At 30.5% G+C, this 19,252-nt stretch overlaps 3 protein-coding genes across 3 annotated transcripts; 1 reads left to right on the top strand and 2 right to left on the bottom strand.

Annotated features, from left to right (window-relative positions):
- Positions 1–2: 2 nt before the first annotated feature.
- LOTGIDRAFT_120484 (hypothetical protein) lies at positions 3–2,136 on the bottom strand (the record flags this gene model as incomplete). The annotated part of the gene is made up of 6 exons (XM_009058498.1): positions 3–74; positions 477–568; positions 724–794; positions 967–1,102; positions 1,412–1,506; positions 2,024–2,136. 6 exons carry the CDS (start codon positions 2,134–2,136, stop codon positions 3–5), a joined length of 579 nt encoding a protein of 192 aa, XP_009056746.1.
- Positions 2,137–2,524: 388 nt separating this feature from the next.
- On the top strand, positions 2,525–10,505 carry LOTGIDRAFT_233053 (hypothetical protein; the record flags this gene model as incomplete). The annotated part of the gene is made up of 16 exons (XM_009058497.1): positions 2,525–2,615; positions 4,339–4,480; positions 4,836–4,929; positions 5,453–5,597; positions 5,732–5,819; positions 5,999–6,068; positions 6,283–6,331; positions 6,659–6,764; positions 7,076–7,181; positions 7,465–7,582; positions 7,753–7,817; positions 8,089–8,131; positions 8,298–8,390; positions 8,679–8,749; positions 9,401–9,466; positions 9,833–10,505. The coding sequence occupies 16 exons, from the start codon at positions 2,525–2,527 to the stop codon at positions 10,046–10,048; spliced, it is 1,563 nt and encodes a 520-aa protein (XP_009056745.1). The 3' UTR covers positions 10,049–10,505.
- A 131-nt stretch (positions 10,506–10,636) lies between these two features.
- LOTGIDRAFT_233052 (hypothetical protein) lies at positions 10,637–18,646 on the bottom strand. Its single transcript, XM_009058496.1, has 10 exons — positions 18,604–18,646; positions 17,693–17,941; positions 17,241–17,400; positions 16,999–17,111; positions 16,508–16,642; positions 15,978–16,182; positions 15,235–15,379; positions 14,877–14,991; positions 12,812–14,486; positions 10,637–10,843 (listed from the first exon to the last, which is right to left on the bottom strand). The coding sequence occupies exons 2-9, from the start codon at positions 17,867–17,869 to the stop codon at positions 14,331–14,333; spliced, it is 1,206 nt and encodes a 401-aa protein (XP_009056744.1). The 5' UTR covers positions 17,870–17,941; positions 18,604–18,646; the 3' UTR covers positions 10,637–10,843; positions 12,812–14,330.
- Positions 18,647–19,252: the final 606 nt, after the last annotated feature.

Here is a 19,252-nt window from a genome sequence, read left to right as displayed (position 1 = left end):
TATCAACCATTTTGATTATTCAACTGTGCCTGCAATTTCTCAGCTTCACTGATCTGTTCTGGAGTGCAATAATCCTGCAAAAGACAGAAACAGATATAGTTCTATTCTTGTTAAATTTCATAACCAAAGTATCAGAATATCTTTGTATTCCCTAGTATCCAGTCCCAGTTCCGTAAGCAGATAACAAAGCACCAACCTTGGCCTGACAAGGAGAAATATAGCACTGTCAAAACAATGTGTAAGAAGTTCATAAGATGACAAGTGCTACAGGGGATTACCCTCTAGAATATCAACCCACAATTACAAGATGTTTCGGAAAGAACTTTTTTTCTTCAAAACAAAACTACCTCACAGTCTAAAGGCCATATCTTACAAAATTTTATGACTTATCATTTAATTCTAGTTGCTTTTGTGAGAGAGGTTAGAGGTTACAATAATGCCATTTACATTAAAACATGTTTAGAAATAATTCATACCTCTACAAACACACTTGCCAGATTTGAGAGCCTTTTATCTTTGGACTGAGAAAATCGTAACATACACTCAACAATAGGTGTCTTGGTTATATCTGAAAATAAACAAAACTGTTGAATTCTATTGTAAAATCTCCAACTTAATTTCCAAACAAATATAATTCGAGGAAAAAGAAAAAGACAAGTGAGTTATACCAGTATTAAGAATGGTTCACTACTGCATTTATATAAAACAATGAATATCACTTACCTTTCTTTGATTGAGGAGTCACCAAATACATTAAAGTTGTGATGGAATTCAGCACAGTTTCTATATCATTACTACAAGAACCAGTTTACATTACACTATAATTTTTCATTTAAGAAATGCCATTAAAAGATCAGAAAGATCTACTTTATTACAATGTGTAACCTTTTAAAAGGATTGACACTGAAAGCTTAAGATGGAGTTCCAGACATTATACAGGTTAATGATACAAAAATATACTGTTACCTTGAAAGACATTTAACAGCAAGGTTAATAACATTGTTTTCCAGAAAATGAGTTTTATTTTGTTTATCTAAACAACAGTTACAGATACCACCAATAGCAAACCGTTTTAACTGTACATCATCTTCTTCTATTGCATCTAAACAAAATATAAAACAACATAAAGCCCAAACCTGAGTCCTGAAAACCAAAACTGTACTAAGCTTGTTACAAAAGTTGTGATAAGAACAGTGAAGAAATCTGAGAGTCAATAGTTACATTTTATAGAAGAGCTGAAATAAAAATTGAATAAATTCATTTGAGACATTTATAATACTTCCATTTGTAACCTGTAAGTGAGTCAGTGACAGTAAAAATATTTCATCACAGACAGATCATGTTCTTGCTAATTCAATCCAAAGTCAATGGGATACCACAGTAATTGGAATAGTTTAAGTTAGTAACTTACCCAATAACAGGTCTAATATATTCAGTTGTCTAAAATAATCATAGTTAATTGGATCATAGGCAAAATTAGCAAGATTAGCCAATACTTCTCTTTTACTGTCTATAAATAGATAAAATATAAGGAAATTTATACAATTTGAACTGAAGAAGCAATATATGGATACCGGTATTTGTTTAGTACGGTATATCAACCAAAGCAAAGTTTTTGATAAATAAGCATTTACCAAATGAAAATGATAAATTAAAAGAGTACTCTTCCACCAACCAGAATAACTTTTACTTTTACACGCGAGTATAAGCAGTCTCATAACTCTTTCGTCATAGTGCTCTACCTTGGTTGTTGCTACGCTGTGATATGTTGAATAGAAGGTAACCTTTGTGTAAATCTTCTTAGATTACAATGGAGACCGACAAAATAATAACTAAACAAAATTGCAATCTAATTTTAATCAAATTAGAATTTCATAAGCTAAGAAGCCTTTACACATACAAAATAATGGTCGATTTTGAATGCACAATGATGTCCTAGTTGTCAAATGGACGTAATGACTAAATTGGTCAAATCGTTTTCAACTAAACAGTTAAATTTTAAATTTTCAGAAACAAATGGGACATTCCTATATCACTTGTATCTTGAAATTCGGTGACAAGAGACTGCAAGTAGCTAAAGCGGCCAATTCCGTGAGGCCCTGTTCTTTTTTGAAGCTGTGCAGTTGATGTAAACATCCTAATCGCCTGAGAATATAGTATGGGCGATAACTCCATTTAATGACTAGGGCAAACAATCGGAACTTGTTCTCATTCCTTTTAAGGGACTCGAATTGATACATATTTTAGTGAGGTTTCTTTTAGTAAAAAAATGATCCAAACGAAGAAATCTTATCTCGCGATATATCATTGCCATTTTATCAAAACATTCTAGTTGAAAATTCTAAAAAATGCTGATCATACCCTTCAAAATGTACGAGAGTACAGATGCTCTATTTGCCCTAATTTCCTCAAATGAAGCACGTGGTTTAATGTTTACGACAAAAAGGTCATGACCCCAAAAGGCTGTTAGCCAATGAAAGTTTACAAAAATTGTGACGTCACCGATCATTACCATTTCCAGAAGATGGCGGAGAAGAGTAACCAACCTCAAGTTAAAATAGGCCACTATTTATTGGGGGAAACGTTGGGTTCAGGAACATTTGGAAAAGTAAAAAGTAAGTAATCAATTATTTTCTACAAGTGACTTCGCAAGAAAACATCGCCCTGTTAGTAGATAAAGGGAGATGACATGATCAAAAAAGCAGTCGAATGCACTCGTAAAGGGAATTTTCAATGCCGACTTTGCTGAGCTTGGAAAACATCTCGATTTAGTAATATCAAGGTCATTTGTGTTTATCATTTACTCGAGCTAAAACATGTCGTAAACAAGTTGATCTTATTTCAGTTTAGGGACTGTAAGCTGTCAATAAGGCACGTCCATGATGCGACATAAAACAATTTGACAAATATTTGACATTGTAAACCAGGATGTGGCTGTCAAAACCAGTTTTGACCAGGCTTGCCAAAAGTCAATCAGCAATATTATAAATTTGATTGCTATTACTAGTCACTACACTCCCTAAATTTCTTAATTATTTATTAATTAGCCTATGTCTGGTTTTAGAATGTCATCCCAAATATTTTAAGCTGAAATCTGTCATCAGGTCCAAGGGAAATCATACAAACGAAATACATTTTAATATGATACAGTGCCATCCTATCTCTGCCAAAGGCATTTTATTTATCGAAACTAAATGGGACATTTCAGCGGATTCTCATCATTATCAAGATACAGTTTGATTGATTTAATATATATTAAGGAGACAAAATGTCTGTAGAAAATCTTCATGAACCTGCACTTAATGAGAATTATTTTGAATATTTCAAAGTGTTCTTTTCACAGTTTTGCAAGTTTGATTCAACCCCCAAATGGTCAATGTGATTAGTGTGACATCTTAACTATCTGATACTAACAGTTGCAGTTGCTTTTAAAGCAGTTGCATCACATTTAAAGAGTATTTTAAGCATATCATGCCATGCCTATAAATAAAGATAAACGTCTAAAAGTATACTTTTTAAAACTTGATAGAAATATAGGCTTGCTATGTCTCTGAAAAAATAAGACAAAATCTATTAAAACATTTAAACTTTGGAACTAAAGCTTGGTGATATTAATATTTAACAGAGCTCATCCAGAACTTATCACTTATTTTTTGTATATATTTATATTTTAATAGTTTTAAACTAGAATTGACTGATGTGAAATATTAGACAGGTTGTTCTAAAATGAAATTAACTCACTGAGAAAAGTGATTTTATCTGTTACTTGGTTCTAATAGTTTCATAGATTGTCCTTGAATGCTACCAGCTGTCTGAAAATAACATTCTCTATTCTGGCTTTAGGCTTTCAATTTTCTTGTCATTCCAAAATATCCAATTATGATAATAGCTATGAGCCATTTATCAATTCAAGTATTTTTGTTCAGTATTTTTTATGCATTCATTATTCAATGTTATGTTTTCTATGATAAAGTATAAATATCAATATAGTCAAGATAAATTGTTAGGAACAAATGAATATATTCCTCTCTTTATTCTCATTTTGATTGACTTTGTAATCTCAAATAGATCCTACAAAACTCAATAGAAAACAATTCCACAAGTATATCGTGTTGTGTAGTGACCATATGTTTTAATGATCTAACATTATGATGATATTTTAATGATCTTGATTATGATATGATGATATGTTTTTATTGTAAGGAAAAGTGTCTCGATTTCAAAACAAGGTAAAGTGTACTGAAAGAAGATGCTACCGGGTACTTTATAGAAAATCAACAGAAGTGAATCAGAAGAAGTTTGTTCTAAGCTGATTGTCGTTCAATATTTTTATTTCAGTTGCCAAACATCAGTTAACTGGACATAGAGTTGCTGTTAAAATATTAAATAGACAAAAAATTAAAAGTCTAGATGTGGTTGGTAAAATTAGACGTGAAATTCAAAACCTCAAACTATTTAGACACCCACATATAATCAAATTGTAAGTGTATTTTAGAAGTATTTTTTAATACTAGTATTGCTTATATTTACCACCAATTCAGTTTTACGTCTTATTCTTCGGTACCTGATTGTGGAATTATGAAGAAGGGCAAAGTCAGGCAGTGTGCAACTAGTGAAATATTAACAGTACATAAGCTTACTTTTTTTTCTTTTTTCAAACTGCCACCAATCTTGATATATGAACAAGAAATATGTAATGTCTTGGCTTTTAGGTCATTGACAAATTTTGATCTTATATAAATGAAAATCTTACTAGCATCTTGTTATGGCCTATAAAATAAAGTTACCAATTTTCTAGCAGAAAATTGTGTTAAATTTTAATACTTCTATTGTAGATATCAAGTTATAAGTACCAGAACAGATATATTTATGGTTATGGAATATGTTGCTGGAGGGGAATTATTTGATTACATTGTAAAACATGGAAGGGTAAGTCTAAGCCAAGCATAGTTAATGAACACAGTTTTTACATGGTGATTATTTAGTATAATTATTAAAACTATTTAATTTGTGGAATGCAATTAATTATCTGTTTGAATATGAAAGTGCTAGAAAATAATCATCATATGATACTATACTCTTCACTCTTTAAGTTAATATATTGCATGAAGTGTATGACGTTTAAGATTTGTGACTTTCGTTTGAACAGTTGTTTCCCAAGCAACTCAGATATGTATGACAAAGCTAATATACTCAGAAAAAATATATTGAAGGTGTTGTTTACCTTTGATTACACTCGCATTAAGCGGCACAATTTTTACGAATATGATTCCATAGTCAACTTTAAGTGGGAAATAATTGACCTACTAAATAGATTATGAATTATAAAAGACAAGTGAATGCATTAAAACTAGTAAAACAAACTGATTGCCGATAACAAAAACCCTATCATATTGTCGATGCATAGTTATTTGAAAATAGTAGATATTATGATTTAATTTTGCAATTATAGTTGAAGGAAGCAGAAGCTAGAAGATTTTTTCAGCAAATTATATCTGGTATCAATTATTGTCATCGTCATATGGTCGTTCATCGGGATTTAAAACCTGAAAATTTATTATTAGATTCTCAGGGAAATGTTAAAATAGCAGATTTTGGTAAGTAACATATTTATACTAAGTGAATCTGCACTTTTGTTTTGGATATATTTGTGGCTACTTGAGGTAGAACTTCTTATATCATGTTCTTGCTTCATTTCATATTCATAGAAAGCCAAAAATAACTCTTTCAGGTTTATCTAATATGATGCATGATGGTGAATTTTTACGGACAAGTTGTGGCTCACCAAATTATGCTGCTCCTGAAGTTATCTCTGGAAAGTAAGTTGATATATATTTGGTATCACAGTCTATTTTATTCTGAAATCCTAGTAAAATTCTTTTCCCAGGTGTATTTCAGTTCATCTTATTTTTTTTTTTATTCTAAGATATCTTTAAACTTGATATGTGTGAAAAGAGTAAACAAAGATTGTATTACTGATTAATGATTATTTATTAAGGTTATATGCTGGACCAGAAGTAGATATTTGGAGTTGTGGTGTGATATTATATGCTCTTCTTTGTGGCACGGTAAGTATTTACTTGTGTTATCTAAATGAGTAAGTTGTATGCTTGTATTTAAAAGAAAATAGTAAAGATTCCCAACTATTAGATTCGTTTTGGTGATAATCTTTACTTTTAAAACCAGCTGTCATGAAGTGTTTTTATATGAGATGTGTTTTCTAAATAAAATCGGTATAGGCATCTTATCGAATCATTTTCAACAAATTTATGTTTATTTCAGCTTCCATTTGATGATGAACATGTTCCTACTTTATTTAGAAAAATTAAATGTAAGTATAAATCATAAGATATAGAGAGATTGTTAAATTACTGAAAATAGATTCTGCTTTCCCCTTTGCTACTGCAATAATTCTTAAGCAACATTTAGAGGCAATTTGCATTAAATAGTGAACACAATTTTTGTTTTATTAAGCCTTGATGACATGCAGCATATTTGCTCTTCTTGAATTTAGTGAGATTTCTAATTCCATTCATGTTTTTTAATTTGGTATGATTATAAGAAAAATCATGATTTACATTTTGATTGTATGGTAAAATATACTTTGATATAAATGCCACATCTAAAATTTAATGATATTGCCATGACTATATTTCAGCGGGTATATTTGCTATACCTGATTACTTATCAAAAGAAGTTGTTAGTTTTTTATGTCATATGTTACAAGTTGATCCTTTAAAACGTGCCACTATAAGTTCTATTTTGTAAGTACCAAATTGATATTTTTTTATGTATACATTTCATAATGCAAAAAGTAAGATAATATGTATGATGTTTTTAAATGATACATATTAAGCACAAAATTTGCTAGCTCAGTATCTTAATGATATAAAATAATTTTTGTAATTATGCTCAATATTTGTGTTGCTATCTAATATCTTCTCTATGCCCATAAAATGATAGAAACAACTCTGATGCCATGCATTATATTTCTTAATTACATGCTTAGATTATTACATGGTTTACATATTGTATTGTGTACACGTTATAGACTTTATTTCGTTATATTTTGTAGAGAACATGATTGGTTTAAGAAAGATTTACCAGCCTATTTATTTCCTTCACAAAATGATCAGGATGCTTCTATAGTTGATGTGGAGGTGGTACGAGATGTTTGTGATGTAAGTCTCTCGCTTTCATTTTTACATCTAATTTTTCTTGGCATAGGTAGTTTGACTGACTATAGTTTAACTAATAGATATGTGTAGATTTTCTCAAATTGAATATTGATGGCTTAAAATGAGCTTTTAACATCTCGCAAAGGTATCTAGACCATTTTAGATTAACATCTAATTTTTCTTGGCATAGACTCAAAATTTGTCAAGTTTTAAGAAGGAGCTTGGACAGAAATGTTTGAAAGCGAATCGTACTGAATTAATTCTGATTATTTTGATTTTATTACAGAAATTGAATGTTAGTGAAGATGATGTACATCGTGCTATATTATCAGGAGATCCTCACGATCAGATTAACATAGCTTATAATTTAATTATCGATAATCAACGTATGGCTGCAGATGAAAGTAAGTTTGGACATAGAATTCTATACATGGTCACGTTATCATAAAGAAAAATCTAATCCAAGAAATGCGAATAACTAATGAGCAATCAGTAACTGATGCTTTGTGTAAAAATTGATTAATTTTTTGCTCTTGTTCATAATGAAATTTAACCAAATATATCATCATTTCAGGTAGTAAAACAGAATTTAGTGATTTTTATTTGGCATCTAGTCCCCCTCCTGAATCTTTTTTACCGGTAAGATAATTTTCATTGGCTCACTGGTTCAAATATTGATACAAAATATGGTGCAACACTTCTGATAAAACAATATAATCTTCAACATGCTTGAAATACAAAATAGACCAAATTTTAAAAAGACAACAAACAGGCTGTTTTTTTTATTTGTGTTTTAGGGAGTGAAAAGACACTCAGACAAAATATATATTACTATGAGCAATTGCCATTGTCTTTCTCATCTTTTTTCCTATATATCAGTCTTTAAGTGTATTTTTATTCTATATTGTAGGCACCCAGTCCTGGTCGACCTCCACATCCAGAAAGAATGTCAGGTATGTAATAATATATTACTTCTCCCAAATTAACAACATTAAGCATACAAGGTATATTTATCTCTCTAAGATTGAAAAGTTAAGGACCATCCAGATAATATGGCTTTATGAATAGAACTTGATCATTTTACGTAATTAAATGATTTAATGATTTGATTTGTTGTAGAAATGAAAGATGTCACCCATACATTAGACAGTATACAACCAGGTGCTGCCGGAAAACCTCAAGCTGCCATCAAAAAAGCCAAATGGCATTTAGGTATGTATATTAATTAATGCTTTATCTCTTTCTAATGAAAAAAATGATAAAAGAAACTGATTGTTTAGCTTAAAGTTTACCTACTCAGAATACAGAATGATGCCCAAATTAAGGTCTCTTTTTCAGCAGCAATGGTTCTGTTGCATAATTAAGTAGAGAAAAGTAAATTGAAAATCTTTTCTTTATGCTTGTATTTTAGTTAGCTTTAAACATGAAACAACTGAGATATATCATTTATATGCCTTATTTTGCTACATTTTGCTGTATGTCAAGTTATTGTTTTTAAAGGAATCCGATCTCAGAGTAAACCTCAAGATATCATGCATGAAGTGTACAGAGCTATGAAATCATTAAATTTTGTAAGTTTCTTTTCAATTTTTAAAAAGATGAAATGTTTACTCTCTAAAATGCATTTATCATAGTATGGTGGGCCACCATTGGTGGCTCAAGTTTGATTCTGACAATATTTGCAATAGTATATAATATTCTGTTTTCAATGTTATGGTCACTGTCCTAGATTTCGGACACTGGCTCAAATAAGTAGGACATTCATTTATAATGCATTCAAAGCACAACATGTAAATCTTTAGATATCATCATTAATATGGTGTAATAGTTTGTTCCTTTCTTATTGATTTTAATAAATCTTTGTTTAAGTTTACAATTTATGTTCCGTGAATGACGTTAATGAATATTGATGAGGAGTCATTAATTGACATATATTCATTATGTTATGTCTATTATTAGTCCTATTAAATCACTCTTTTGTACTAGCTGAGATAGAAAATAACTGTCTGTTTGCTATAGATGTTATTGTCTAGCCTTGATATCCTGTTATAATTACTATATGTCATTATACAATTTCCTCACAATTAATAATGACTCACTAGCATTATATAGACTAAATGTACTATATCATCTGACATCTTATATAGACATGTATGATGACATTAGTTATTATAAACACTGATTTGACCTAGATAGATATTAACCTACTGTTTATTATACAGGAATGGAAAATAATCAATACATATCATGTACGAGCCAGAAAACTGAATGAAATCAACAATAGATTTGTAAGTTATGTTATATCTATGTTCTGTTGTACTTATAATTTTTTTTTGTTGTACAACATTCTCAGATTGGCTTTAATTATGGGGAAAGTCCTGTGTGCCTCAGATTGTGAAATGCAATGTCAAAAATCCATTGACAGATGGAAATTGAAAAAGAGTTTGCTAATGCTGCTGTCCTGGAAAAATTTGCATCATTGCACTTTGCATAGCATTGCCTGTCCACGTTAGCCCAAACAGGTACAGAAAAGTAGTATGTAAAAACTCAAAGGATCTGCAAGGGAAAATGGTGTAATTAATATTCTTTTGTTAATGTATAAAGATGTGGATTTTACGATCAAGTTTCCTATAAATAATTATATATTATTTCAGACTAAAATGAGTTTACAGTTATATCAGGTGGATCAGAAAAGTTATTTATTAGATTTTAAAAGTTTAACTAATGATTTATCTGATAATGATGTTAACAATGGTATGGTCACATCCCAATCAGAAGAAAAAATGGAAATAGATGGTGAAGGACATTGCCATCAAACTTTAGAATTTTTTGAAATGTGTGCTGATTTGATAACAGCTCTTGCACATTAAAATCTAATGTGTCTTAGGAATACTTTGTTTGCTTTTGATAAACTAATTTCTACTATTTTAATTATGATTAATTAAAACATAAATACTTCAAGATTTTGCGTAATACAATGAAAGAATATTTTGATGCCTATTTTATACATTGAAAGCAGGGTTTACATAGAGTTAAAGGAGATCATGATGGCAAAAAAGCTTGCTTGCTAATATGAGATGTTTAGGGTTTGATTGATGACAAGTGAATTTTGCAACTTATTAACCCCTGCTCTACAGACTGTGTGGGCTTTACTGCAAGTTTCATTTAATGATTTGTTACCTGAAATGATTTTGTGAAAGACATAATTTGAATGATATTAAGCATAAATTAATTAATACCCAACCTGATTAAAATAGCTTATAGTTTTAGTTTGAAAGCAAACAGTCGTTGAGGACTATTTTAGATCATGTTAAAATGATATCATGTAGAAGTGTGTATAAATCAACTATATTCCATAATATATTATGGTCAACACTTGGTCAATGGTCTTTTCATTTATTTCATAAGTGCACAAATAGATGTGCTTTTTGGCAGTTAAGGAATGCTATCATAACTAGGAATTTAATATGAATATCACCAATATTTTGGCTAACTTTCAAACCTAATTTGACTTCTTAGTCAAAGAAAGATATTTGTATACATACAGGGGTAATTAAAAACCTAATCAAAAATTGTTTAATCGTTTTAGAGAGTACAAGAGTAATTGAAATTGTACAGACTATTTATGTTTATAAATACATAAAACAACTTGAAATTGTGGATTACTTGTGTGTTTGGTTTAACATGTCTCTGAATGTACATAAATATATTTGTCCGAATATATATACATTTATACAAGTAATGTTTGTCCGAAAAATATGAAATAATGATAACAGACTAAACCAAGTTCAACTGTAATTATAATGTATAAATGTAATCATATTTATTTAATGTTCAAATATCATGACTATATATATAAATATTGTTCTGTTGATTGTGTAGGACTACCGAAATGGTTGGAATAATCATGAGAAATGTATTATGTTAGTTGCTTTTTTCTTTGAAGAGAAGTGAATTTAAGTTGCACTATAAAATTAAGGATCATTAAACTGAGAAATTCTGTTTCATCTATTTCTATTCGTTGTTCCAAAGCTGTTTCATGAGATTTCTGCAATAATAGTCGATGGATATTTTAACGGATTACAATTAATTTCGAACGGAGCTAAAAATGATCTTGTTTTTTCTATCAATTTGAGCAGATCATGCATATGGCAACAATTTCTGGATTTTTGGTCATTTCTTTTAATGATATTTAGAGTTGGTAAAATGAGAAATTTGGTTCATATGATTGTAGAAAAAAGCCCTGTTTTAAAAGTTATTTGTAAGAAGTGAAAGCATGTAAAGGTTTGAAATTGTAATGAATAACATTAACAAACTAATGTGAGTGGTTTCTATTGTTTTTGTCTAATGAAGTATATTAATGAACGGTGATTATTGATTTTACGATTTAGATATTCTATTTTTTCTTAAAAAATTTTCTTTGCATTTATATACAATTTGCCTTGCTTGCTTCTGTAGTAGTTGTTTAGTAGTTTTTGTTAGAATAGTTCTTGAGTCTCCCGAAGAGATTCTCAGCATACCAAAATATTCACTTCCCCCCAGGACTGGAAAATCCCCAAAGGAATTGATAGAAATTTTAAATCAGACAGTGGGTTTGGGCTGTTTGACAGCTAATTTGGAAATCTGGAACTTCTTTGAAGCTGATTGAACTTCTTGATTACTGTTCTGGATATCTGGAACTTCTTGATTACTGTTCTGGATATCTTGAACTTCTTGATTACTGTTCTGGATATCTGGAACTTCTTGATTACTGTTCTGGATATCTGGAACTTCTTGATTACTGTTCTGGATATCTTGAACTTCTTGATTACTGTTTTGGATATCCTGAACTTCTTGATTACTGTTTTGGATATCTGGAACTTCTTGATTACTGTTCTGGATATCTTGAACTTCTTGATTACTGTTTTGGATATCCTGAACTTCTTGATTACTGTTTTGGATATCTGGAACTTCTTGATTACTGTTCTGGATATCTTGAACTTCTTGATTACTGTTTTGGATATCCTGAACTTCTTGATTACTGTTTTGGAAATCTGAAGCTCACCCAAATAGAGCCTATAATGTATTACTGCTAATGTTTTGATGACAAAAAACTTCGATTTGATTATGTTGCTGTTGTATCATATCTATCAATGATAATAATATATTGGTTAATTTGAGCAACAATCTGTATTCTTCTCTTATTTCCTCTCTATCCCTCAAGCATAAATCTAAATTCTGTGATGTAATGAAATGGCATATTAGATACTAACATGCTAGATGTTTTCAACTGGTTTTAACACAAATTCATTAGATACCACTAAGACTTCATTGTTTGCATTTCTGATGGGTTCATGCAATCATTGTTGTTTTCTGAATGAATGAATAATAGATATGATTATATCCACTAAAAAATTAATGCATTTATATAACCATATTGATATTTCATTTGTAGAAACTATTACAAAATACAAGTTTGATTACTGAAATTCATCATCTATAAATTGGATCCAATTGTCCGTTATTTATGTATCCCTAGAGATGGTATATAAAGAATTTGTGTAATATCAGTTATGTTTATAGTGTATTATACTCTATACAATCAAGATAAATATATATATTATGAAATGTAAATAATAAAAATTGTGGATTAAAGAAAAAAAAAAGTGCTAAATGAAACTGTAAATTATGTAATTCTTATTAAATTCTGATACTGAAAGTGTCAGGAACTAAAGAATGTGTTACTTTGACATCAGTAAGAATTAACAGCAAATTGAATTCCTTTAAGACTCTTGCATTTAAATTGAAGGGGCAATTTGCTGTGATTCATGTCATACCTGTCAGTGATGCAGGCCTGGGGAGCTGACATGCAAGAAGCCTTCAAGTAGTTTGTATGGGAAAATAACCCAAGGCCCTATGTGCTCATTAAATATCCCTCGACAGTTGCTCAATGAGGTAGGCAATAGTTGTTGACATGCTAAGATTACAGTTCACAATAAATTATTTCCCATTGAATATGAACAAGTGAAGATAGACTGTGTCGTGTTATACTGTTCATAATCAGTTAAAACTTTTCCCACTTGCAAGGGTCAAATTATTAGATAAACTACAAATATTTGAATAGACTTATTTACAATTATACACAAATATTTACAAATTAAAATATGATCGTTGACAAATGATTCGATATTTATAGAAATATATATATTATATTTACATTCAATTAGTAGAGTTTATAAAAACAAACTATTATTTTAATTCAATGATTTGGCGGATAACCTGTGACAATGAAATCCCTTTGGTCTTTGTAGGTGATTCTGCACAGAAGTTAAGGTACTCTCACACTATAGCAATTACCAGTTGTGAATAATGAAAGTGGTCATGAGTCCCGAACGCAATGCACAGCCGAGTTGCACGATAGTTGTGTACAAAACTCATAAACACAAATCTTATTCGCAATCATATGCAACTGGTGATCGCTATGGGTCCCTTTTATAGCATCTATTATTATTGATTATTATTTATTATCTATCATCTCACAGATCATCTTCGCAAGTTTGTTATAGCTTGACATTGTGAAGATGCTTACAGGTTAGGGATGATTCAACCACAAAAAAAAAAAAATTCTTACCAGATAACTCTACAAAATCATAATTTATGGATTTGATATCAAAACCTCCTGATAACAAATGCAATTTTACTCTCATGCTGCATACAATAAGAATGTAATACGTTTTAAATAATACAATAAAATCTACAAAACACCTCAGACGTCTGGTTAAAATGACACTGTACAAAATATATATCTTGTTGTTTGACCTGATAGAGTAATGTATATTTACAATTCATTTCTACAAATTTGTAGATTAATGGATTTTGATCGAAACAAAGCAAATTTATTTTCTGCACATTCACAACTGACATAATTTTATGATCAACTTATATATGTATTGTATATCGTAGTGTACTATCTTTACTTTTCTTGAGCAATGTCAAGGGCATTGGAGTCTTTTAAAGTAGTTATTGAAGTAATTTGAATACATAGAATTGAATATTAAAGTTAAGAAAAATATCATGATTTCTTTTGATATTATATAAATTTGGAATAAATTTTACCCTTTTTTTTCACAAAATAATTTGAACACGTTAATATGTGGAATACTAAAAATTTGATCACAGTAACTGACTGGCAGCGCTTTGACTCAAATAAATAATGGCACCAACAAAGTTGACACCGGCAGCAATAATGAAGACAGGAAACCAACGACCATGTGATTGAATAACCAGTTCGGCAGTCAGTGGTCCACAGGTTATACCAGGTATTGTGGCCTGAAAAACAAATTGAAAATATAACACATAATATTAATATTTCATGAATACCATGGATGTGTTTTGGAAGATACCAATTTAAGTCAATTTCAGCTAAGACATATGTTAAAAAAAAACACCACATTATAACAATTTACAATTTTTTGGTATCATACTTCTGGTAGAAGCAAAGTGCGTAAAATTAAGACATTTGGAGGACAGCAGCATTAGTCAAATATTTCTCAATTCCCTACTGTTGACGAGTCTTCAATGACACAAAGCATGTAAAACTTAAGGCTTCAGTTTATTGTCCAAGTTGATTTGTTAAACATAATTCCATGTAATATGAAACAAATAATTTAAAACCAAAGAGTATTTAACAATTAGAGTGAAACTAAAGATATGACTTACAAGAGTATTTGATATAGCAAATGTGATTCCAGCATGATTTGGAGCAATTTCAGCATGATTACTTAAATGTCCTGATGAATTACATGCACTTAAGCCTAATGCTATGGAAACAAAACTGAAAGAAAAATCATACCATTAAAATAAATAATTAATCTTTTATGTACAAAAATAAAAACCTATTTACTGCAACAGATTTGGTTCATGTAGTGTGTAATGAGAAATAATTCACAATAATTAAAAAGAGTCACACAAATGTTTAAAATCAACACAATTTTTGATTAACTGATCAACCATTACTATAATCTATAATACAAGACTTTTCAGAGGAAAAAGCAAGAGAACTATTAAATCTACTTACATAACAGCTAACGGTAAATTATTGACAGCACTAAAAAACAACATAAATAAGCCAGGACCTAATAAACCAATACTAGTCATTAGTCTTCTCACTGATAACACTGTCCATTTATGACCAATTAACGCATCAGCAAAATGACCAGCAACTGAAATATATATCAGATGTTCTTTTCAACCTTCTAAACCCTGAACAAAATTTTAATCAAGTACTAGAATTCAACACAATGATTAGGTCCCTAAATAGACTAAATTGGTCTTGTAATGCTACAGAGCAAAACCTGAGAAGCAAAATGACCCAGCCAAAACTGTTCTCACCGAAACAAAGATATGTACCTATGTTACTTATTTTTATTTTATTGACCCAAGTTTCTTCCTAATCAGACTGACAACATACACAACAATATGTTATATGTTAATTGTTACAATAGATTTGTCTGATGTGGTGTACGATGCCAGATTATCAATACAGTAGAAATTAGTAGAAGCAAATTGTGTCCTATACCTCGTGTGTTCACTTGTTCTGTTTTTTACTGTATCGATAATCCTGCATCATACACCACACCAGACACCTTACATTGTCTAAGTTTAAAAAAAGTAATTTACGCCATACACATGTATGATCCTATCATGGCGTCTTTTCCACAACTGAGGTCCTGAGTTATCATTTTCAAGAGTATCAACTTGTATAAATTTTCATCAAAACTTCCACAATATACAAAATTTATAAAAATAAATGTTTCTTACCCACTCCTATTAAAGAATTCATCACATAAGGCACTGCAGTAAACATAATATGACTCTTATTGGCCCCTAAATTTCTGGTCATATATGTTGGTAACCACTGCATTATAATATAATTTGACCAGTTCATACAGAAATGAGCAATATAAATTGACCATAGAGGCCAGTGACAGATAAATTCTGACCATCTGACATTTGTATTGTTCACCTGAAATGAAATTTTGAAATAAAATAAATGGCACCATAGAAAAGAGTTTCTTGTCTCTTTAGAAGTACAGCCATATTTTAATTCCGTCTTGAGACTTGTCTATCCACAGCAAGACATACTAGTTATAATACACAATCTTACATAATCTTTACTGGGACTCAGTATCTCACATTCCTTGATGGCAGAACTGACTTAACAATGTTTATGTGAACCTAAAAACATGTTCAACAGCCCTTTAGACTTGTTTGAGAATTAAATAGAGGATATAGGTTTCTTTTTTCAAGTATTTTACCCCAAGCCATATGAAATTGGAAAGATAAATTACTTTTGGAGGGTCAACAAATTCTTCATCATAGGCTCCTCTGTTCTCAGTATATAACATTGTCCAAATTAAAACCCAAATAAAACCTAAAGAACCAAATGAATAAAACATCCACTGCCATGGTAAATGTGGACAAACCTAGAATTAACACAAAACACAGAATGGATTAAAAAATAAAAGTGTACATTTTTCGTTCTTATCGTTCAAGCAATCAACACCTAAGTGTCAAGGAAAATCTTTGATCTGGCAACAAATCTCTTTGTTGTAAAGCTGTTAGCGATATTGTTGGGATAATTTTTGTTCATTCATTGAACCATATATAATCCAAATCTAAATAACCAATATGCACAGGAGTTAATATCAATAGTGAATAGTTCAATAAATTTGTGAATAATTAACCATCAAGGGCCGTTCCAGCTTAACTCAACAAAACTGCACTGTGCACCCCCTTAATTATTTCCAAAAATATATTAAAAATATATCTTAAGACTTACAAGAGCTGCCACTGTCTGTCCTATTGAACCACAAGCTACTAAGTAACCAAATGCTCTGGATCTTTCTTCACCAGGTATAGCATGAGAAAATATGTGAAATATTGTAGGTAAACCTGAAAGATGAAAAATCAAAGCCGTTTTCCAATTTCTATATATTCGCATTAAACGTTTTCATGAAAAGTAATGGACCAGAACAAATCAGCAGAGCTCCTAAATAGACAACATATAATTTTATTACTCACCTAAACCTTCGCCTAATCCTAAAAATATCCTAGACAAAGTCAAGGCCCATATTGAATGTGAGAAGAAAGGAACTAAAAATGTTGACATGGACCAGAGTAAAACTGCAATAGTTAAAATCAATTTTCCTCCATACTTTTTGGCACCACTTCCACCTACAACCTGAAAGAAATAAAAATATGAAGGTTATTCAGTTATGTTCAAGTTCACTATATTTGAGGAAGCCTAATATTATAGGTATGGATGGAATATAAAATTTTTGTAATAGTTTAAATTTGATATTTGATTGTTAACTCATACGTTGGAAATCAATGCATACAATCACTTTTTTGGAAACTAATGAAACCTTTAAATCAAAACTGATTTAAGTACCAGTATTTTACTATATAGTGTCTGATGATCTGAAAGCAATTTCTAACTTTTGTACTTAAAGCTCAATAAAAACTGAAATTACCTGACTGCTCATGTAGCCAATGGCAAATGAACTAAGAACCCATCCTTGGCCATGCAGACCCCACTTAAACTCATCTGTCATAGGAACAATAGCAATCGGCATAATAACTCGATCTGCCGAGTTGATAAAGTTTGCAATAGAACATAATGCAATTGTCTTTGAAGTTTTTGTCAACATGACAGAAACTGGGTAACCACTGTTACTTTCGACAGATCACAGAACACATAATAATTCCCTTCACATTTTCATCTGAAAAATAAGACAAGGCTGAATTACATAACAAGAATATTTGACTTTAACAGTTGGCCTACAGCAACAAATGTATAAAATTATCCAAGAAAAAAAATTATAGGCTTAACATTGTTCTATATATATCAATATGTATATTAATGATAACTGTAGCCTACCCAGGCCAGCTGTGTTAGTGCTTAGGGTGGTTAACTATTCAATAGAAGGCACTGGTACAGGTCTAAAGCAGTGTTCACCAAGAATCAAGATCTATATCTTATTTTGCGAATGAAAGTATGTTTTACTGCCAACTAGCCTACACTACTAGGCCTACATTTTCAAAAACAAATGTGGCTAGATTTTCAATCTATCAATGTATCTTGCCCTGCATATTTGAAAACTGGAAACCAACATTAATTTCTGTTTCTTTTTATCATCGTTATGGTCAATTCAATGGTTTGGACAATGACATTTATAAAACAAATTATATCTTTTCAATTTCTTATTATTATGTCGTTATGAATAACAACACAGTTGTTAAGTTTATTGAAACAGAAATCATATCAATCAAACAGATGTATCCAAAATCAATACAGTATCGATTTAAGAGGAAGGGTTTTCTTGTTCTGAAACAAAAGAACTGAGGGGTTTGGATCTTGTTAAGGACTAAATCGAATACATACTGGACATTCGACGTGGCACAGAAGAATAATTTCGGCCATGTTTACTACAACTAAGGCCGCATAAGTCATAAATAAATCCTAACATCAACCTCCAATTTTAAAGCAAAGCAATGAACTGTGGATAATTGTCCCAAAAAGAATAATCAATAAATTATTAAGATCTAAAAGAGTTATCAGATATTTATTCTCTTCTGTTATCAATTACATCATATAAATGTTTTTTAAAAATGTTTTTTCTGCAGTGATATAAGCGGCTTTGTGAGATAAATCGACCACGCGACATTTCGCCCGGTGAAGAAATCGCAAACCAACTCATCAGTTGTCTATTGGAAAGAATGTGGTCGTTTTCATAGAAATAAACTTTCTCCATGCATTGTATGAACTATGACATTATATCAATATTTCTGTTGTATAAAAAAGCATGGAAGGTTCTTTGCTGTGCCATAACAATCGGCCAAATGGCATGCAACTGCAAATGCTATTTTGAATATTTTTGATTTGACAGGAAAAATTCAATTCTGGTGCGACTGTAACGTTGTTTAAATTTGTCCAGAATACGAGTCTGAAACTATACTTGTCAATATGAACATCATTAAATTTGTAAAAATCGCTTCTTTTGCTTACTTTTAGACAAGTTTGACATGACAAA

Source organism: Lottia gigantea (assembly GCF_000327385.1).
Source record: "Lottia gigantea unplaced genomic scaffold LOTGIsca_34, whole genome shotgun sequence".
NCBI classification, from domain to species: Eukaryota; Metazoa; Mollusca; class Gastropoda; family Lottiidae; genus Lottia; species Lottia gigantea.
The sequence above is the reverse complement of the archived record's forward strand: the minus strand, read 5'-3'. Positions and strand labels throughout refer to the sequence as shown.